Raw genomic sequence first — 23,181 nt, 5'->3', positions numbered from 1 at the left:
CTGTATGATCTGTCAAAAGTTTTTTTTTAATGTTTTTAAATTGTTGTTTGTTGTTTTCTAACATTCTATTCCTGAATATCTTGGCCTTAAGGATTCTTAATTTCTCCGGATAAAAGCCATTAGAATTCTCGCCTTCTATTTGTAATGCTATTCAGTAATGACTCAAGTTGTGGTCAAGACAGCTGTCACTCAGCTTTCCACAGACTGAAAATGACTTATTAGAATTCCTCTGCCAGTTTCCTTTATCCTTAAATGTTTTACATGTACATACAGCATATACAGTACATTATCATAATTCAGGCAATGTATTCCCTATTAAGGAGTACAATATACTACATTTTCCCTCCATTTATGTCCATAAGCTAAAAAGTTCATTTAAGTGGATATATATTATTTAAGAACCCATCATTAAGGGTAGGTTCACACTGTGGTTGTTTAGCCCCTGGGTTTTCAACTGGTAAGTATAATCTAAAAGGTATATATTATATCACTAGGGGGTAGTCACCTTGTCGTCATGCTGTGCTTTTAATGTGCATTACAGTATATAATCATAGCCCCGAGGTGCATTGATGTCAATTATTTTAGTAGACTTAGTAAGCTTAAAAAAAACTGACATTTGCCAGGTGTTTTCACTGTTATCCTACAGCAACCCGAAAACACTGTGTACTATGTGTTTTTGTATACAATTGTATTGTAAACCACAGTGGAGAGCACTCTTCTATACTATTGGGCTGTGGAATGTTGATGTATCCCGCCGAAATGTGCGCCAAAAGGAGACCCTTTGTGTAAAACCCTGCTGGAATCTCTACTGGTAATCTACATAGGTCTCCTGGAATAGTTATCTTGTGTATTCTGACAATACAGAAGCGGGAGCAGCACACATTAAGGATTACGTGCTACCCCCTAGTGTAGCTCCGGCATTGTCACATCATGTTTAGGCTTCTGTACACATGCAAATATAACAAGCCATATGGATATTCTAACCAAACTGGTAGCATTTAACACAAGCAAATGTGAGGGTCTCCATAGATCAAAACCATTCCTTACCACCTACAGATCAGACACTTGGATGAGCCCCGTAGCTGTGCAATGCCATAGGCGCTATATACAGTAGGTGTGTGTGAAGGTAAATCTGTTCAACTAAGACAGAGGACATTAAATCCACAGCCATAGACAGCTATCAAAGGGCAACGTTTCTTTAAGAGATGTGCTGCCCTTTATAATAACATTGGTGCAAATCTCATTGATTTCCATCTCCACTTTAACTCAAAAATATATAATTATTTGAAAATGTGGGCCTGTATTCTAGGACTCACGTTATCATTGTAAATGTAGTATTCAAGTTTGTTTTTTTTGTTTTTTGTTACCATAGATCACTTGTGTCAAACCGTTACCCTCCAGCTGTTAAAAAAAAATACAGTTCTCATAATACCACAACTAAAGCTTTGGCTGTCCAGGCATGATGGGAGTTGTAGTTTTGCTGGAGGTCCATGAGTTTGGATGCCTTTACATCTGCAGATCTTCAGACATCCTTGGCTGCACTTGAGTGCTGCTCAGGGAGATTGGAGTTTGTTTGCAGCGCCTTTACAATTAATTGAGTGGTCCAGACCGCACAAACGATCCCTGTATTGTTTGTGCGGCCATTAAAATACATTGCCATCGGCTGGGCATCCCCTGTTTAGACAGAAGGATGGGCAGCAGGTAAAAGATGATTTAAAGGGCTGCTTAAAAGGGCCAAAAGACAAAAGAGTGTTTCTAGCAACGCTCGTTGACGATAATCGACATCCCTACCATAGATGATGATAAATCTTTCCTGCTCAGTCAACCAGTTTGGTTCTTGTGTCACACACACAATGGAGTTCAATGCAGTAGGGACCAACATTAAGATGGCAGCAGAGAAGTAAGGGCAGTGTTTTTTTTACATTTTTATTTTTTTTTCTATTTGACCCTGAGCACACTTTGGTGTTTGTTGTTGTCTTTTTTTTTTTTAACTCATTTGCTCCATCCCTTACCTTGGCCTTTCCGTTGCTCACTGGGTCCCGAGTGATCACCACTTTTTGTCCCCATTTCTGGTCCCATCTTGACACAAGGAAATACCCCTTTAATGCTTTTCCATAGAGATTCATGAACTTTAAGTATTAAAGGGTATAGTTACAGTGAGCGCAGAATAAAGGTTCTATTACACGAGCCAACTATGGCTCGATCATTTTAGTAAACAAGCGCCAATCTGGCTGACCTTATAGAGGCCCGATAATCGGGCAATGAGGGCTGCATGGACATGGTTAGCGATGTCCATGCTCAGCCAAACATAAGCTGGGACTGTGATTGGCTGAGTGGCCTGTCAGCTGGCAGGCAGCTCAGACACTGCTGCCGTTGGGACCGGGTGGCTGCGGAGCACAGGAAAGAAGACCGGGAGCAGGGAGAGGTAAGGTGTCAGGTGTTTGGGCAATTGTCTGTCCAAACCTAAACCAATGATTAGCCAATGATTATTTCATCGGCTGATTGTTGTCTCTATTACACGGAGCGATATCGCTCTGTGTAATAGGGCCCTAAAACACCAGTATTATAAACAGCATGTGGTAGCTCAGGAGCCTTGTTACAGATTTTCCATTGTGGTCCAGAAACTTCCAGTAACACCTCAGACCCTATGTAACATGTACATGTAATAGAACAGCTTCTTTAAGCAAGTGACAACCAAGGCAAACTAAGGCCAAATATCCATGTAGTTACACGTGATTTTTATCACTTTTCTTTTATTGAGTGACGGCACATCCTGTGCCTGTGAACGCACCCTAATGCTTGTTGGGAAGTGGGCATTGCTTTTACAAATCATTTACCCTGTGAGAAAAGTTTCCCTAGGCCAGGAAAATGCAGAATTAGGGATGTGACACCTTGATTCATATTGTAATGAGGTAACGCTCTAGACCCAGTAGTTGACACTTTTTCAGTCTTTTTGCAAGTCCCACATTGCAAAAACCTCCTGACACTTTTCTTTTCCTATTTTTTCTATTGATAGTTGTAGTCATCTGCAGCTTGTACTTATGCTGTCGATAAATTACATTATTCAGTGGGATCATTTTGGGGTACATGCTGTATAACTGATTAAGTGCTCTATTATACTGACTGATTTTGTCCTGTGTAATCAGCCAGAGATCAGCCAACAAAGGAACAGATGCTGATCCCTTCGTTTTGACAGATTATCGAAAATTATTGTTTATCAGCCTCACTTCGCCTTGTGTAATAATAGGGTTGATGAAAGGACTCGCGATCATTTATTCAGCCCTGCCTGCCTAATAACTGAGCTATGTTATGGGTTCGGTAAACAAGTATTGGTCTAGTTGATCGGTGTTGGCATCAGGTACCCACCAACTAGTCTAATACAACCATAACTTTTATTAAACCTGAGTTGCATGGAAACAACAATTCTGCCATTGTTTCACATGCTAAATTTCACCATGTGGCACGAATAATGCATTATTTTATTTTGTGGGTTAGTAGTAAGTTTTACTACTTTTACACAATATAAACTGTAAAATGTTTTTTTTTGTGTCTTCATATTGTAACGACTGGAACTATGAATCCATGGAACCGCCGGTAGCAATGGTCTAAGGGGCAGCTGGTCTTCACTAGATAAGAATGGGCTTGCTGGGCCAGCAACACCAAGGTGTCAAACAATGGTTTGGCTCGCTAGTAGTGGGCAAGGTACAACAGGAGGCAACATAGACAGATCAGCAGGCAGGAACACAGCAGGAAGCACAGGCTGAGTTCATGGACAGAACTCATGGGCAGGAATCACAAGGCTGGGACCACAGTAATGTGAAAAGCATGCAGATAGCATATAGCCATGACAAGGCTATATAGGTATAGTCCGGCAAAAATTTTTATTAAGGTATTGTGTTGTCCCCCAAAAGTAATACAAATCACAAATATACACTTATTACGGGAAATGCTTATAAAGTGCTTTTCCCCTGCACTTACTACTGCATCAAGGCTTCACTTCCTGGATAATATGGTGATGTCACGACCCGACTCCCAGAGTTGTGCGGTCTGTGGCTGCTGGAGAGGATGATGGCAGGGGGATGCTCAGTGTCCCTCCAGTGCCCTGTGTCTCTCAGTGTCCCCCTGCCATCATCCTCTCCAGTAGCCACAGCCACACAGCTCTGGGAGTCAGGTCGTGACATCACCATTTTATCCAGGAAGTGAAGCCTTGATGCAGTAGTAAGTGCAGGGAAAAAGCACTTTATAAGCATTTCCCGTAATAACTGTATAATGGTAATTTGTATAACTATGGGGGGACAATATAACTTTTCAATAAAAAATTGTTGCCTGACTTCTCCTTTAAGGGCGCACTGGCTTTTTAAATCTAACAGTCAGTCAGTGCACACACTCCCTAGAAGGTGGGGACATGTACCGACTTGAAGGAGGCAGACTGGGAGCGGGGAGAGTTAAGGCATCCCAAAAAGGAGTGAATCCAGGCCCCGGCATGTAGGCTGCCACATCCGCAGGACAGGAGGGCCAGAGACCAGAGTCGCCACTGCAGCCGTTACACATAATGATAAAGGAAAAATGTATAATTTTTCATTTTGGCCAACCTTTAGCTTTTTATTGTACCATTTTGGGTAGGTATTACATTTTGATCACTTTATACTTTATTATAGACCTCTAGGTAATGATGGACTAGATAAACAGTTGTTTCATTTTATGAGAAGGGGTTCAAATGGTTCTGGGGTTCAAAGGATAGACCATCAATATGAGATCAGTGGCAGTCCAACACTCAACACCCCCACAAATCCATCCCTTAATCTAATCTAATCTGGTATTACAGCTAAGAATCGCTCACTCCTATTAATATTGTAGGCCCAGATAGCCTCATTCATTCCAGTTAATGAAGATGTTACCATACCTTAAAAACACAGCCATGTACCCTTATTCTGTAAGGTGGCATATTGAGTGCCTCTAGTTCTGTTTTATGGACCCATAGGCCTTGCATGTGCTTCTGAAGAGTGTCTCTGTGAGACTCCTGGTTTTCACCTACAAGCAATGCCTCAAGGAGAAAACATCAACATAATAAGACATGCGTTGGCGTACGCCACACTATATTTTATGAAATCATATAGAGGTAAAGTAGTCGCCCATAGCTGTCCATGGGCCCAGCCTTATGGATCAGTCCAATATGGTTTATGCAGTTTAATAGAAATAAAAAAAAAAAGAAAACACACAGTTAAATATATATTTTTATCATTTTTATTACTCTTTTTTTTTTTTTAACAAAATGGTTGACCAGAAAATAAGTAATGTGTGAGGCATGCAGAAAATGGAGATAGGGGAATCAGTCATATGCCATTTACAGTATTTCTGTATAGATTTCTGATTGTTCTTCTTTTACGTGTAAAGAAAAGGCCATCATTCAAGTAAAGTGAATACATCAGTACAGATACGTGGATTTAACATAGAACATTACTCATACAATATACTGTAATCGCAATACATGGGATAAAAATGGACTCCACTGCATTGAAGCTGCTTACAGACATAGGTTGGTTGAATAAAGGTAAATCTTCCAAGGTTTTATCTTTTTATATTCTCCCTATGAAATTAACTAGCGCCAATATCACATTCGCTAGAAGTGACATGCAAGTTTGAGTTAGTCGAACGTATATAATTCTGTAAATATCAGCCTTTTTAATTGGTGACTTGTTCACTTGTTACTATTCTGTAGTCTCCACATCCAACATTCTGTGCTGATTTATATATTTATTGCATTTGGAGCTCAGTTTTTTTTACACAAAGCACAATTCACGTAGATATAGTTAAAGGACAAAAGCCTGGTTGCCAGCAGCCACCACCAGAGGGAGCTTGGGAGCTTACTGCATACTGTTAAATCTTGTAGATACAAAGGTTAGTTCTGTATTTACTTTTCCACTTATAAATCTGAATTGATGTGATCTAGTTTAGTTTCATGTGTTTTTATTTAGGTTTGATGAGACCGAACCAATGACATGTGGTTTAGGCCAGTTATGAGAAATTTCCTTTAAGATCAAGAAAACAGAGAATCAGCGTGGAAATTTGGAGCAGTTTAGACTAAAGAAAGCAAAATACTATTCAAGGATGGACATGCACTTTAAATGTTTTTTTTTTTTCACCAACATTTTGTTGTGTCAATGATCCCTCTATAAGAGAAAAACACATTTTTTGTGTGAATAATGTCAGAAAACAGTCTCTTGTAGACAACTCAAATGAGAATTGTATTTCTTGCACCAGAACTTCATTCAATAATAAAGATACTGACAGACAAGACTATTCTATTTGTAGTAGACTAAACTATAATGCTGGAAATAGTCCTATTAGTTAATCCTCAGAGACATCACATAGACATCACAATTGTTATTTACCACATGAAAGGTTCTGGACCGGTAAAGGTGCACTATAGAAGAAAACAAGCTCCCCCAGGTCACTGACTTGCCATCCGCTTAAAAGGGTTATCTGGAGAGCAGAAAAGGTCCTACCTCTTTTGCTCTCTGGCGCTCCACTTCCTCCCTTTGCTGATAACGTCGACAGATAAATGAAACGATGGGAGCGCTGGAGAGCAGAAAAGGTAGGACCTTTTCTACTCTTCGAATAACCCCTTTAAAGCTTTACTGTTATTTCCAGTAGCTTTCAACGTGTCCTTAGACATGTCAAAGAAATGCGCCCTTCCCCCAGCTGTATCTTGGGATCACAGCAGATCTCGGTAGTGAGATCACTAATTTTTAGTATGACATGTATCTGTGGGGTTTTTAGTATAGGTATTAAAGGTGTATAGGGATAAGTAGTCGATCAGTGGAGACTGACTGCTGGGACCCCTGAACAGATGGGAAGGCAGTGTGTATGTTTAGCTGGCACTCTATTCATTCTATATGGGGCTTCCAAATATTAAAGACCATAATAATGATGAGATTCTTCCAAATATTGCCAACTTCATGACTCACGGTAGTTGGACACCCACTGCTCAGATAATTAACCTGTTGGTAAGAGATAACTTTGGATCATGTGACACCACCCTGAAACCCTTGATTGACCTTGAATTTGTGACAGTAAAACAATTGCAAAATGCATCCATTTTACATCTATGGCCATTTTACATCTATGGCCTTGGACTATACACACACGTTTCGTACTGCAGCTTGTCAGTAATTTTGCGGAGTGCAGATCCGTTATATACGGGCAGTGTGGACAACCCAATTGAAATCAATGGGCAAAAAATTTGTCTGTAGTTGCAAATCTGCAATTACGGACAAATTTAGGGCCCATTGCTTTAAATTGGGCTGTTCACCCTGTCCGTATAATACAGATCTGTAATCCATAAAATTACTGACTAGCTGTAGTACGGACGGAAATTGTGGCACCAATTTTCCCATAGAAGTCTATGAGAATGTCCATAAATTTTGAGGATCTATCATTTTTACGGATGAAACGTCTGTAACGTCCGCAAATCTAACCATCACCCTATTATTTAACTATCAATCTAACCTTTTTTTGCTGATTAAAAAAACGGGCGCAAAACAGATGCATTATGAATTAAATTATTCAGGTTACGGACAATTGCAGACATCATATACAGTCCTGAAAAGCTAATGAACGTGTGAACGAAGCCTTGTAGAATGTACACACAAAGTGTTGGCAAAATCACAACCGAAATCTCAACTTGACCACACCCTGTGAAAATATGCTTGAAGGACCTGTTGCAGTACCTTCATTGTCAAAACTGAAGCACTTTATTTTGTTAAAAATTTTATTTCTATTTTATTCATTTTAATTTTTTTTATATTCTTTTGGTTTTGTTTTATTTAGTTGATTTTATAATTCTATTACTAGACAAAAATAGAAACAGCTGCTAAAACTGAAACAGAAAAAAAAAATGATATGGTGCAGTATACATCTGGTTAGTCATGGTGTCCAATTTTAACTACGTTTTACGTCAGTTGCAAGACAAGTCTACAGAACCAAGAAGGTTCACTCTACCACACATTGAAGAATGATTCATGTATAGGCCTATTATCATATGTTTAGGTTTAGGTCACTATGTCTAGAGAGGATTTTATGTATTTTATACAGTGTATAGAGACAGAAGGGAAAACACAGCACAACGCTGTAGCATTATATATGTGCATATTATTTGTAAACAGGAATGAAAATGAAATAGCAGCTGATAATCTGTCACTTCGTAACACACCGAGACGCCACCAGTCAATGCTGACAGGGAATCGCTTTACAGGGCACTAGGCAGGTTGCTATGGTTGCAGTTAAAACGCACCAGTGAGCAAAGCTGAAAACGGATGTTGACAGCAGAAAATGTTCAAATGCTATTTAAAAAGCCTATGAATCACCATACACCTATATGCAAGAGGATGATGAATAACCATACAGATATAGACAAGATAATGGGTAACCAGACATCTAGGTGCAAGATGATGAAGAATAACCATACACCTTTAGGTAAGATGATAAAAAATAACCAGACATCTATGTTTAAAATAATGAAGAATAACCATACACCTATATGCAAGATGTTGATGAACATCCATACACCTATAGGCAAGATGATAAGGAATAACCATACAAATATAGACAAGATGATGGATAACCATACACCTATATGCAAGATAATGAAGAATAACCATACACTGATAGGCTAGATGATGAAGAAGAACCATACACCTATAGGCTAGATGAAGAAGAAGAACCATACACCACTACAGGTTAGATGATGAAGAAGAACCATACACCTATAGGCTAAATGATGACAAATGACCATACGCTTATAGGCAAGATGATAAATAACCATAAACCTCTAGGCAAGATGATAAATAATAACCATACACCTATAGGCAAGATAAGAAATAATCATACACCTTTAAGTAAGAGGACAAAGAATAACCATACACCTATAGGCTAGATGATGAAGAAGAACCAGACACCTATAGGCTAGATGATGAAGAAGAACCATACACCTATAGGCTAGATGATGTAGAAGAACCAGACACCTATAGGCAAAACGATGAAGAAGAACCATACACCTATAAGCAAAATGATGAAGAGTAACCATACACCTTTAAGCAAGATGATAAATAACCATACACCTATAGGCTAGATGATAAAGAATAACCATACATCTATAGGCAAGATGATGAAGAGCAATGCAACAGAAAATATGACAGGAATGAGTTCACAGACTTTATACAAGAAAGATTACACAACCCTTTAAGTGGCAACTTTTGCAATCTCTCCTGCACTGCTATACAGTATGTTATTCATGTACACTCACTTATCTGTGTTTATACTATATACTGTACATGAGAAGGAAATACCATCCAATATGGCATTTCTGTGTCACAAAAGTACACTTTACGTGAAGGACATGGCGTCCTATGGAAGACCTGGATCACACCCAAATGAAACCAGATAAGCTGGTCATCTTTGAATTTGGAAGTTACTGACAAAAAGTTACATAGTAACAAAAGTTTAACGAAAAGTCTTTGACGTGGCCGATTTCTATCTTCGTTAGAATGGGGACATGCATTGTTTTGAGGTTAACGGACAACAATGGATGGTAGTCGTCATGTAATGGTCCAGCACCAACACTACAGAGAACGCTTTCAGCATTCAGCAGAAACTAAACAGTCACAAAATGAAGCACTGATATAACCAGCTCTCGATAGGTAAGATGCGGCTGGTTTCATACAGAAGGAATGGAAAGGAAGAACTTTGAATTAAGAGAAGGTTTATTGGATCCTATACTTTTATCCAAAGCAAAACTGCACCATGGCCTCACAACTGTCAAGTGCTATTTAAAGGGGTAATCCAGCATTAGAAAAACTTGGTCACTTTCTTCTAGAGACAGCACCACTCATCTCCAGTTTGGGTGCAGGTTTTGCAACTCAGTTCTAGTAAAGTGAACGGAGCTTAATTGCAAACCGCACCTGAACTGGAAACAGGAGTGGTGCTGCCTCAGGTCTCTAACGCTGGATAACCCCTTTAAAATACAACATATGTGGCTTACAATCAAGAGGGGTAACTAAAAAGGGTATACCACAGGATATGCAATATGCGCTCCCCCTTGTTGCAAGTGCCAGTTCTGAGACCCGTAACTATCTTCAGATCAAGGGTTTCCCCGCCCCCTTTGGACTATCCGCAACCACCAGATGTACTTCAATTACTAACTCCAATTGAGATTAATGTTCCATCACGTCCACGCCTTATGACCACCAACATCTATCGGTGGTTGTTTGGGAGAGCCCCATTCACCTAGATTCACAGCTGAATCCGCTGAAAGGGGTGGGTTCTGCGGTCCAAAGTCTAAGGTGTATGGGGACCTTAAAGGGGTACTCCATTTTATTTATTTTTTTATTTCAAATCAACTAGTGTCAGAAATTAGAATTTGAATAAAAAAAATAAACTCCAGTCTACCTGTACTTAACAGCTGTTTTATGTCCTGCAGGAATTGATATATTCTTTCCAGTCTGACACAGTGCTCTCTGCTGCCACCTCTGTCCATGACATGAACTGTTCAGAGCAGTTGCAAAGTACATTAAAAAAAAAAACTCTCCTGCTCTCAAGACTGAAAAGAATACACAATATTTCCTGCAGGACATACCGCAACTGATAAGTACTGGAAGGCTTGAGATTTTTTTTTTTTTTTTTAAATAAAAGTAAAGTAAATTACAAAGCTAAAGCTCTGGCACTAATTTCTTTTTGCTGGAGTACCCCTGTAAGGCAAGCACTGCTTGATTCATTCTAATTGTGACATTTATGGGATCAGCAGTTTGTTGCACATTTATGGAGTTAAAGTGGAACAATTAGAAACAATAGCGGATTGTTACACTGCTGTTGTACGCAGCAAGCCGCCAGGGTTACCATAGTTATGCCGCCAGGTAGGGGTATACATAACAAGCAAGCAGTAAGAGAGAGCCAGGAAAGTCTTCCCTGGCACACACAGCCATGTCTGGATTCTGTCCTGTATCATAATTATTGTCAGAAACCGATCAGACGTTACACAGCCGGAGCTGTTATTAAGTCATCACATCTAATGCTGACATCAGCTGGAGCTAACTGCATGTCATATCACCGCTGGGACAATATGAGTCAACAGAACGGTTCGTCCTCCTCTGATGTGTAGTTACCTATAAGTGCAAATATTTACAGCCGTCCTCTAATAAGCAATCTTTGTATTTAAAATAAAACAGTCTTGTTTAAAAACAAACATCATTTTGTGTATACAGCTTCTATGCACACCTGTATGTCTCCATGGATACAGACTACAAACAAACTCTGTGTAGTCTCATCCTGCACATCCATCTTCTTCCTCCAGAAGGATCAGTACAAGTTTTGTTTGTAGCTCTCTCTGATCCTATTACTAGGATACATGTGCAAAATGCTAACCATAGTCATCCACCGCTATCAAATTTATCAATATATAGATTATTTTCTCTTTATCTGTACCCCTGAGTTTTGCCATTAGGACATACTGTATGTAATATGTGATATATTTCTTTGGCTAAGTTCACACAACGTATATTTTCAATAAATCACGGCTGTTGTTGCCAATTACAACACCGGCCGTGATTAATTGAAAATATACTTTGCACTGAAGTCTATGGAAGCCGGGCCTGAGTGTATATACATAGGGGAAGATTTATCAAACATGGTGTAAAGTGAAACTGGTTCAGTCGCCCCTAGCAACCAATCAGATTCCACCTTTCATTCCACACAGACTCTTTGGAAAATGAAAGGTGGAATACGATTGGTTGCTAGTATAGTATGCACTCCGGCCGGGATCCCTTGCAGCCACACAAAAAACTGACATGTCAGTTTTATGCGGCTGATATTCATTGAATAGTGGCCGCACAAGACTCCGGACGCACTTTACATTGTGTGCTATGGTGAATTGGAATGCGGACACGCCCATATGTGCCTGCATTCCAATTCAAAAGAAATTAAGTTCATCCGTCCGATACTGCAGTACCGGCTGGATGAACCCGGCCTTTAGATGTACACAAAACCTGTTTGTATGAGGCCAGGTTTGCATATTAGTAATAGTATCACCTGACCTCTGGGAATGGAGAATATTTCGGAAGTGGCAGCATGGTGATAACTGGCCACACATTGGGATTACTGCAACTGAAATAGAAGATAATGATTCCCTATAGGGAAAAGGTTGCAGACCAGACAACAGACAGAACGCCATAGCAAAGGTTAAGATAGGATCCCATTATGGTTCCTGATTTTGCCATTCAGAACAGTATATGTCATTTGAGAGGGGGAGTCCAGCATGGTTCTCACCCTCCAACACAAAAACATATTTTGCAGCAATGGCAGGGTAAGCTCTCATCAAGGGCCCAATGATAGCCTTGTGGGATATCTTTATGGAACATAAGTCCTTGTTACTGATGGTCAGAAGGGATCGTCCCTTAACTGTTCCCATTTTTAGTAATCCCTGACATGGAGTTAGGGTAAGCCATATTCTTTGGGATCCAATTGACATTTGCATCAATTCTAGAGATGAGCGAACCGGGTTCGGGTTCGAGTCGATCCGAACCCAAACGTTCGGTATTTGATTAGCGGGGGCTGCTGAACTTGGATAAAGCTCTAAGGTTGTCTGGAAAACATGGAGCCAATGATTATATCCATGTTTTCCACATAGCCTTAGGCTTTATCCAAGTTCAGCAGCCACCGCTAATCAAATACCGAAAGTTCGGGTTCCGATCGACTCGAGCATGCTCAAGGTTCGCTCATCTCTAATCAATTCCCATTCGATTTTTTTCAAAATACATAAATAAAGGTGATAAAAACCTGCTGAATTCTGTAAAAGACATGTTTTTGGCACCATCTGAGTCCCATAGAAATAAAGAAGATCCTGCAAACAAAAGCACAAATTCACCCTCCAACATTACATATTGCACAAGCAGAATATGAGGTATAATTCATCCCTTTGGATTGCGCTTACTATATACAAATGTAAAGGTAAAACTGACGAGTTCCTACCAGAAACCCAATAGAGATTAAAATGAGGTTACTGGTAACCATACAATGTAAAGAGATAACAATATACAGAAATAAAGCATCAAATACTCAAAAAGATTCAATGGGTGCAATGAATTCCTAGCAACAAGGGGTATGTTCATACAGGTCTATTGAGTAGGTAAATGGGTGGGAAAAGACCGCCTCTTATCGGAGAACATAAACATGGTCCTCTTTTATTCTAGAAACAGCACCACAGTTGTCCATTGGCTGTGTCTGCTATTGCAGCTTTGCCGTATCTAAGTAAATGGCGGCAAGCTGCAATCCTGCACACAGCCTCTGGAATATAGTGGTGTTGATTCTAAAGAAAAACTAAGACTCCATAAATTTAATCACCCCCTTTATTTTAAAGCACTGCTTGGATTCTTAATCCCTGTAAATGGTCATTGTCATTTCATTGTCAACTAAAGACTGCATGAGCTTAAAGTGAGTATTAGATCTTAATCCAGTGCTGGACTCACAACTTACACTGCAAAGTGCTGCTCTATAATGTCCTCCATGCTGCTGCTGCTTCTTATAGAGTGCTATAGAGATACAGGGAAACAGGATCCCCATTTCTTTGTGAGTGTAGTATATATGGGACCTTATAACAGCTAATAGCATACACTAGCTCCGCTATATAGTAGACAGGAATAGCCATGGCATCTTATTCTGAAAAATTAACTGGAACAACAGGTATTTATTAAAATGCCAGGGTTTGCATAGTGAACAAGATGCTAATTTGTATATAAGATAATAGGTTGTGTATGAGGCCATGTTTTGAATTACTGACATCACTCATTATGTAGTTTCACAACAATTCGCCTCACGCATAGTCCCGTTAAACCATCCACATTACTAATCCCATCATTTACCATTGGCAATTGACCTACTTGATATTGTGCCCTTACAACCTCAGGACAATCTATATTTTGACAAAAAAGAATAGGTCCTGATTATCATCCGTTGTAATATATTTTCAGAAGTCAAAGATCTAAAGTTCTTATTTGTAAACGTCAAAAGCTTTCTGGTGCATTGTCACCGAATAATCCCATTTATTTCTCCTGTGTTCCACCCAAACTTCCTATTATAGAGCCATCCATTCATCTAAAGAGGTTTTGATTAGATAACCCCGCCTAATTCGGCCTAATCTCATTTCACGGAAATCTACTAATTATATTATGCTATCCGAATATATCTTTGTATTCTCATTTTCTTAGAAAAAAGGGGAAAAAAAACACAAAAACAAGACTGTGCATAGTTTTCATGTGGGGCTGAGGTCTATTCAGGGCATGGTGTACCATGTAATGCCTAGGCTTGGCATTGGTATAGAACATGGCACACAACGTGATTGCACAATTTTTAGCCTCTTTTCAGCTCTGATATTATTTGTGTTTTTGAAGGAATTTATCAAGACCCGCGTACAGGTGTAGATGTTGCCTATTGAAAGGCGTAAATCATGATAAATCATGCATGGGAAAAGGCCTCCTGTCCACCTTGCTGCATCCTCTGCACACCCAACAGCCGAGTGGGGCTTACATCAGGGAAATGGTGCAGATTTCTAAGCAAACCAGGGGGTTTGCGCCAAAATTTTCACCTTTTCCGTGGTGTACTCCAGGGCGCAAGATTTTCCCCTATGTGCCAAAAAGTGCAAGGGTGCCACACTGACAGCACAGATATGCATATATTATTTTTGGCTGACAGTGTAATAGAGTATAGGGTATGGGACACTGTCAGTGTGAAATAGTGAAACGATTGTCTTTTGAGAAGATGGGGGATCACAGAGCCAGGTTAAAAATACCTACAGGATACCTGCTTTGTAGGTAACTAGAAATGCATATATGTGCAGTCAGTGTCCCTTTTAAGAGGTTTTCCAGGCAAAATAGACTATTTGGGGGATATTTATCAAGGGCTTTGCGCCCATTTTTAAGTGAATAATTGGATTTTCCACCCATTTTTGGTCCAAGTTCTATTTATGAACCAGTATTTATGACTAGTTTGTTAAATTAGTCCTATTTGGCTGGGTAAAAAATGTGTAACTGCAGCACAGGTCCCGTTCAAGTGAATAGCAGTTGAGCTGCAGTTACAGGTCGCCACCACTATTGGGGGTGTCTAACAGCTGTTTGGTGCAGATGCCGCTTGTTGACACTCGCGGATCAGTCTATTTTGCCCAGAAAACCACTTTAGCCCACACCTACTTTCCAGCAAGGCAATGCCAATTTTTCTGTAAGCCAAGCACTCTTGTCACAAAAAAGTGACTAAAACATACTGAAAATGTGCAAGACATATAAAACAGTTGAACCAGATTTTTTGGCACAAACAAAATTATATACCCATTAGTTTAAAACTCAGGTCAAAAGCAAAATAAGTTTAAAACGTTCAGATGGACCAATCTATGAACTATTTTTTAAAGCAGACTTTTTGAGGACCTTTATGTCCCAAAAATTACGAAAGAAATATTCCAAAAATTACTTCTAAACTACATGTAGAATCTGTTCCCACTTTGAGAACATATTGGGGGAAGGTGGCCGTATTATTAAATAAACCGCTGCTAATGATCATGATGTTTATTAGTGGCGCCTTCCTCCGATATGTTCCCGAAGTGCGAACATAGTCATAAAGTGATATGTTTTCCCTAATAATTCAATGAAACACAATGAAAAATAAGAGTGCCTGTTTTCAATGTTTTCTTAGAAATGGATGTTTATGGAGATTTGCGGGGAAATGCATCTTTGAAGCAGTTTTTTGGATGTTTTTCTACTGGTGTTAAGTATGCACAGTTTTTACTTTGTTCAAATTTTTGCAAAAAAGTGCACATCTGTTAATGAATGGGTGCAAAGGAACAGGCATTAGAATAACTTTTGCAAGCTCTGAGGAGGAGAAGATAATAAATTGTGTAAACTACTGCACAAATATGAAACCCCAGCCTCTTCATGGGTACTAGGGATGGTCCGAACCTACCGAGGTTCGGGTTCGTATGAACCCGAACGCTCGGCAGCAGATTCCCGATGTCTGCCCGCTCCGTGGAGCGGGCGGATACAGCGGGAGGAATGCCTGGAAAACTGGGATACAGCCTATGGCTATGGCTGTATTCCAGTTTTCCAGGCGGTCCTCCCGCTGGATCCGCCCGCTCCACGGAGCGGGCAGACAGCGGGAGTCATTACCGAGGGTTCGGGTTCGTACGAACCCAAACCTAACTCGGTTCGGACCATCCCTAGTGGGTACCTATTAAGTAGATGAAAAAATAATTAGTGCAAAAATATGATAAATTTTGTGCACATAGCAGTAAAGTGACCAATTAAAGTTTACAAAAACAGGCAAATTCCATGATAAATTCCCCTTTATGTCTCCTAAGTCACAAAAAAAAAACTGTGTGTGAACATAGCTATAGAACTGCTCAAAGATTCCGGAATTGACTTGTGTAGTCATGTTCCTGAGAGTTCACACTTGTACGAGGAGTAATGTCTTAATATATCCACGTCAAGCGGGTTCAGCTAATTGATGACCTGAAGGGGAAGCGTTATTAATTTAGCTCCATGTGATAGCTTGTAACTGAATCATCACTTGCTCTAACGTAACATTCTTAGAAATACGTCTCAATTCCTTACTGCTTCACGTCTTAAGATTTTCTCGGAATCTGAGGCCCCATTGTTTTCACTGAAAGCAAACTTTTCAAGCTTAATTTCCAGCATGAGTCTTGATTGACTTGTCCATTGTCATCTACTGCTACAGGACAATATAGGCAAATGAGATAAATGCACTAACTACAGAGATACAGTAGATAAACGCTAAGTTAATAGTAACAAGTTTACATGTTGCAAGAACCAGAATGGACAAATTGAGAACACATTTAAAATGGTAGATTCGGAACCTTTCCTTCTGTTGTATGGGACCTGCCATTCTTTGTAGCTACACGGTCTTCTCTCCGTCTTCTATTTTGTAGGGTAAATGACTCTTTATTCTAAATATTCACAAATAGCTTAAGGATTGCCAGATGATGGCATAGATGAGATGGGTGGCATTGGCAGTGAAGATGCTGTATAGTCTGTATAGTCTGTATAGTCTCATAACTAAGTCATCTCAGTCTTCCTGGCCATAGTGCAAGACGGTCCTTCTTGGGATGGACAATTGACATCTGTGTCTCTGCAGCCACCCATGCGACTAACACGGGCTCTTCTGAGTGTGGCTGAGTAGGTCATTGTAGATTTGTGAGCGTAGAAACCTTGGGTAGGAATCCCTTTCCATTAGGCTGCGCACTCTCAGCTGAGCTAGGTCGAAACAAGACAACGTTGGATGCTGAAGGTTGCGTTTGGTCATTTCTCTGGTTGGGAAGTCTAGGTTGACCTTATTAATAAAAATAAAATATATGATATATATATGACACTGTATTTAATTATCAGCAACAAAGCTTACTAAATAAACTAAAGGCCCTATTACACAAAGTGATATTTGGCCATATTTGGCTGATATCGGCCATTACGGCTGACAATCGCTTTGTGTAATAGGAGACAACGATCAGCCGACATGCGTGATGTCGGCTGATCGTTGTCTTTCAACATGTTGAAACATTAACAATCTAGATAGCAGCAATCTGCTGCAGCCGCTCCGTGCGGTAGGGGCAGCCGCAGCAGACCGCTATTATTTTTTATGGGCTGTCCAGGCAATCACCCGGCGGCAAGTAGGGAACGAGGAGCAAGTTAGCAAATTTGCTCCTTCTAAACGCCCCCTGTAATAGGGGTTTAAGGACTTAGTCACACGTCCATAGTTCTTTCCTCAACTACAGATAGAACCAATGGATTTCAATGGCTCGATTCTAGGACAGGATCTTTATATTCAGTGCAGTGTTCAGTGAACTGCGGAGCACAACAGATGCAGTATGACTATTTATCTTAAAATAACGTTAGCCGAACCTGATCATTTTAAAGGGAGCAACTAACCATCTACAGTGTATAGAGGCCTCCAGATTCACTCCAGAAGGCGAATGACAGAGAGAAATTGGTTAGACATTTGGCTTTAGGTCACCATCAAAGCTAACTGAAAGCAGCCTACTCTGCCCACTTCCCTTTCCCCATTGAAAGGCACGCATGTTTTTAAATGTGTATAGACAACTTCAATTATTTAGTCAGAAGAGTTTGTGTAATAAAAAAATTTAAATATTTTGTGGGATTTTTTTTTGTTGGAACAGAACATTAAAGGGGTCTCCTTGTTTATATGTGAATTATAGATATACTCTTTTTTATTTTAATCTACCCATTTTCATTGTTTCAATGGTCACTTTCATTTTAAACAATTTCCCTCTGTTTGAAATGACTGCTTACCCCTGGAAAAGTCTGGGTCTAAGTCTAGGTGTCTCCCTTTCCTGCCAAATGTTGCCCACTCCTTGTTGTTAGGGGAATTCTATATTTTGCAGAAGAGACACCATGATGCAACACAGGAAGAGAGGCCAGAGCTGGACTGTGTTCATAAACCCTGTCTGTCTGTCTGTCTGTCACTCCAAGGGAGCCCATTCTGCACCTGAAAGGTCAAGGCTTCCCTTTTCCTAACCATTATAGTCCCTTGTATAACTAGTACCCGTGTCCTTACTATGTTCTCAAACATGCCACGTATAGCAGTGAAGAGATGGGAAGGTAAAACCAAATATTAGAATGCTGTACAAAGAACAATTCCAAAGCTCCTATATTGAGATGCGTTTTAAGAAACAGAAAACAGAACAAAGTTATCATCTTGCACATTTTTTGTGTGCTCAATTTTTTTTGCTAACAAATCAGGTCTAAAAATCTAATCGGAGGTAAGAATAGAGTACCGTTGCTTTGCTTGTGGAAAAACGGAAAAAAAAATTCACATGATAAATCTGGCTAATAAAGTAGCTAACATAAAACCACACCCCTACCACGCCCCCACCCAGCGGGGGGGGGGGGGGGGGGGGAGTCACAGCTGGCATAAAGTGCTCAAAAACAGAATAAACGCCTTGATAAATGTTACTTAAAATTTTATGTTGTGTGCAAAAAAAACTAATAATTGCCAAAATAATGATTCATAGAGAATAATAACTGTGTCCCTAAATCTACACACCACAAAGCTCCCCTAGCTGAAAACATACAAATGAACAAATCAATGTATTATTTTCTCATAAAATTATTGTAATATTTGAATAGAATCTTAGCTCTCTGGTAGAATTGCTTATTCATTTCAGAAGGATATAGTTCCTACCAGGGTCCAGATACGAGCCCTAATCTTTGCTTTACTTGTAATTGAATGGCATATGATTCATGGGAGTTACTTTAAATGACCTCTCAACGTCTGAATCACCAGTGCGGTATAGATGGAAAATGCTTAAGGGAGAGTAATGACCGTATGACAAGAAAATGTTGCTCAGTGGTTATTTTTAAAATCACAAGTTATTTTAAAGAATTATTCCATGGAGTCGTGCCTTTGTTTAAATATATCTGGTGCTATATATAGTGCTCCTGTTGACAGAACAAGAAAAACTAGTATAAAACTACGCAAAAAGAAGTTTAGCTACAGAAAACTTTAACCTTTGTGACCCTTACATACAGAATTGTATACCTGGTATTTCTATTTCTTAATAGGGTATACAGTATGCACACTGAGGAATTCAGGTGGATCACCTGCCGTGGATTCTGCCACTCGCCCCCGTGCCATAGACTCCATTCTATGCCCATTCGATCTTTAAGGGGACGGCAGAATTTGCCTTTGCTTAGAATGGAGTCTATGGCAGGGGCGGAGAAATGCTCGGGGGCGAGCCGTGGAATCCGCGGCGGGTGATCCGCCCAGATTCCGTCGTGTGCACATGCCCTAACAGATGATTTTTTTATCTTGATATCTTGATATCTTGATATCGAGTTATCTTGGCTTACCTCTCTAGGAGCTTGGACATCAATGTATTCCTGAAAAATACGACGGGCTTTTGCAGGCAATTTGTTCACTGAGCGAGTCTTTCTATAGTCCTCACAGGCCACCCAGAATTCGAGGTTTTCTTCACTGAATTCTGTCTGTAGGAAGGCACGAAACGCAGAGCGACCATCTATAGAATGAAGCCAGTGATTAATCTCCATAATAGAGAACCTACCTCCACGTCAGTCTATTAAACAGATGGTGTTGCATGTTAAATAACTTGAACTTTGCTGCCAGATTCATCACAGATTACTACTGATCTCTTGGGTCCTAAGCAGTTGGACAGCTTAGTGTTAAATGATCTGTACAAAACTGCAAGGAGGTTGAATGCTTTTACCTCTTCTTCACATGTGCCTTGTTTTATTAGAGAGTTAACATCTGCCCTCTATGTGATAGCGCTGTGCACTCATCTGCCATATAATGCATTGGCTTTTTACACCAATGGTCCCAGCCATATGCTGACTTTGTACCGAGATAATATTGCTTCCCTATTCAAGTTATTATTAGAAAACACAAATTCCAGCATAGAAAACCTACAAAAAATACTATAAGCAACTATTTGTGTTGTGCAAAAAGAATAAAAAGTATGCCTAGACTCAAAAAATAAAAAACTTCACAAAATGATTTTTTTTCTCTCTCCGTGAATCGTTGGATGACTCTGGACTACGAGGAAGTCACTGTGCATGATGGCACGCGTTGGGTCCACACCAGGTCATCAGCTCCCATGGTTGTAGAGCGATTAGATATTCTTTTTCCATTAGTCGAGCAGCTTTTCTTTGTGTAATCAGCAAGGTGTTTACAGGGATATTATTAGCACTTTTTCCTTGCACTACAGCACTTTCTTACTATTGTATTATTTTGTTGATTTGATATTTCTTGTGGATTTTCTGTATTCATTGCTTGGGGTAATTATGGGGTAATTATCAGTGCCAACTACATGACATCATAAAATCAGGTTTACCTATATGCAGGGGCGGGCTGGGCCGGGGGGCAGGAGGGCATGTGCCCCCCGGGCCGGTCTTCCCCACCAATGAGTGGGCCGCGACCCGCGGCCGACTCTCTGCAGTAGAGACTGAAAGAATAGCGCGGCCGGCCGCCGCGCTATTCCCTCAGTCTCTTCCGGGCCGCCTGATCCCCCAGGAGCCGCAGACGTGCTGTACGCAGGCACGTCTGCAGGCACCTACATCAGGTCCCCAGCGGTGACGTCACTTCCCTGACGCGCACCGCTGAGGACCTGATAGGAAAGGGAGAGGAGAGGAGCCGCCGCGCTGCAGTAGCAGGGAGAAGCTGCTGCACACTGAAGATCCGGCCCGAGGAAAGGTGAGTTGTTTTTCTTTTTTTTTTAAACCCATTAACATGTGGCCACACCGGGGGGGGGGGGGGGGGGCTATTCTATGAGGGGGGGGGCTATTCTATGAGGGGGAGTGCACAAGGGGGCTATTCTATATTGGGGGGATGCACAGGGGGGCTATTCTATGAAGGGGGATGCGCAGGGGGGCTATTCTATAAGGGGGGATGCACAGGGGGGCTATTCTATAAGGGGGGGTGCACAAGGGGGCTATTCTATGAGGGGGGATGCACAGGGGGATATTCTATTAGGGGGGGATGCACAGGGGGGCTATTCTATGAAGGGGGATGCACAGGGGGCTATTCTATAAGGGGGGATGCACAGGGGGGCTATTCTATAAGGGGGGGTGCACAGGGGGGCTATTCTATAAGGGGGGATGCACAGGGGGGCTATTCTATAAGGGGGGGTGCACAGGGGGGCTATTCTATGAGGGGGGATGCACAGGGGGATATTCTATTAGGGGGGGATGCACAGGGGGCTATTCTATGAGGGGGGATGCACAGGGGGCTATTCTATGAGGGGGGATGCACAGGGGGGCTATTCTATAAGGGGGGGTGCACAGGGGGGCTATTCTATGAGGGGGGATGCACAGGGGGATATTCTATTAGGGGGGGATGCACAGGGGGCTATTCTATGAGGGGGGATGCACAGGGGGCTATTCTATGAGGGGGGATGCACAGGGGGAGCTATTCTATAAGGGGGGGGGTGCACAGGGGGGCTATTCTATTAGGGGGGATGCACAGGGGGCTATTCTATGAGGGGGGGATGCACAGGGGGAGCTATTCTATAAGGGGGGGTGCACAGGGGGGCTATTCTATGAGGGGGGGATGCACAGGGGGGCTATTCTATATGGGGGGGTGCATGGGGGGCTATTCTATGAGGGGGGATGGACAAGGAGGCTATTCTATATGGGGGGATGCATGGGGGGCTATTCTATAAGGGGGATGCACAGGGGGATATTCTATTAGGGGGATGCACAGAGGGCTATTCTATAAAGGAGAATGCACAGGGGGGGTATTCTATTAGGGGGGGATGCACAGGGGGGCTATTCTATGAAGGGGGGGATGCACAGGGGGAGCTATTCTATAAGGGGGGGTGCACAGGGGGCTATTCTATGAGGGGGGGATGCACAGGGGGGCTATTCTATGAGGGGGGGATGCACAGGGGGCTATTCTATGAGGGGGGGGATGCACAGGGGGAGCTATTCTATAAGGGGGGTGCACAGGGGGGCTATTCTATGAGGGGGGGATGCACAGGGGGGCTATTCTATGAAGGGGGATGCACAGGGGGCTATTCTATGAGGGGGGGATGCACAGGGGGCTATTCTATGAGGGGGGATGCACAGGGGGAGCTATTCTATGAGGGGGAGATGCACAGGGGGAGCTATTCTATAAGGGAGAATGCACAGGGGGAGCTATTCTATAAGGGGGGATGCACAGGGGGGGCTATTCTATAAAGGAGAATGCACAGGGGGGCTATTCTATGAAGGGGGATGCACAGGGGGGCTATTCTATATGTGGGGGTGCATGGGGGCTATTCTATATGGGGGGGTGCATGGGGGCTATTCTATGAGGGGGATGCACAGGGGGAGCTATTCTATGAGGGGGATGCACAGGGGGCTATTCTATGAGGGGGTGCACAGGGGGCTATTCTATATGGGAGGATGCACAGGGGGGCTATTCTATATTGGGGGGGATGCACAGGGGGGCTATTCTATGAGGGGGGATGCACAAGGGGCTATTCTATGAGGGGGGGATGCACAGGGGGAGCTATTCTATAAGGGGGATGCACAGGGGGAGCTATTCTATAAAGGAGAACGCACAGGGGGGCTATTCTATGAAGGGGGATGCACAAGGGGCTATGCTATGAGGGGGGATGCACAG

General features: G+C 41.6%; 1 protein-coding gene across 3 annotated transcripts in view; it reads right to left on the bottom strand.

Moving 5' to 3' along the window:
* Positions 1-16,277: 16,277 nt before the first annotated feature.
* Positions 16,278-23,181, bottom strand: part of LOC138798761 (regulator of G-protein signaling 8-like) — a 39,881-nt gene continuing 32,977 nt past the window's right edge. For 2 of the 3 annotated variants that reach the window (XM_069979341.1, XM_069979343.1), the window contains 2 exons: positions 19,914-20,080; positions 16,278-17,379 (listed from right to left, as the gene is read on the bottom strand). In XM_069979341.1, the coding sequence (XP_069835442.1) occupies positions 17,197-17,379; positions 19,914-20,080 (350 nt within the window). In that variant the 3' untranslated portion in view covers positions 16,278-17,196. The remainder of the gene's footprint in view (positions 17,380-19,913; positions 20,081-23,181) is intronic. The other variant, XM_069979344.1, reaches the window with a different exon arrangement.

The sequence above is a fragment of the Dendropsophus ebraccatus genome, chromosome 8, assembly GCF_027789765.1.
Source record: "Dendropsophus ebraccatus isolate aDenEbr1 chromosome 8, aDenEbr1.pat, whole genome shotgun sequence".
NCBI lineage: Eukaryota > Metazoa > Chordata > Amphibia > Anura > Hylidae > Dendropsophus > Dendropsophus ebraccatus.
The sequence above is the reverse complement of the archived record's forward strand: the minus strand, read 5'-3'. Positions and strand labels throughout refer to the sequence as shown.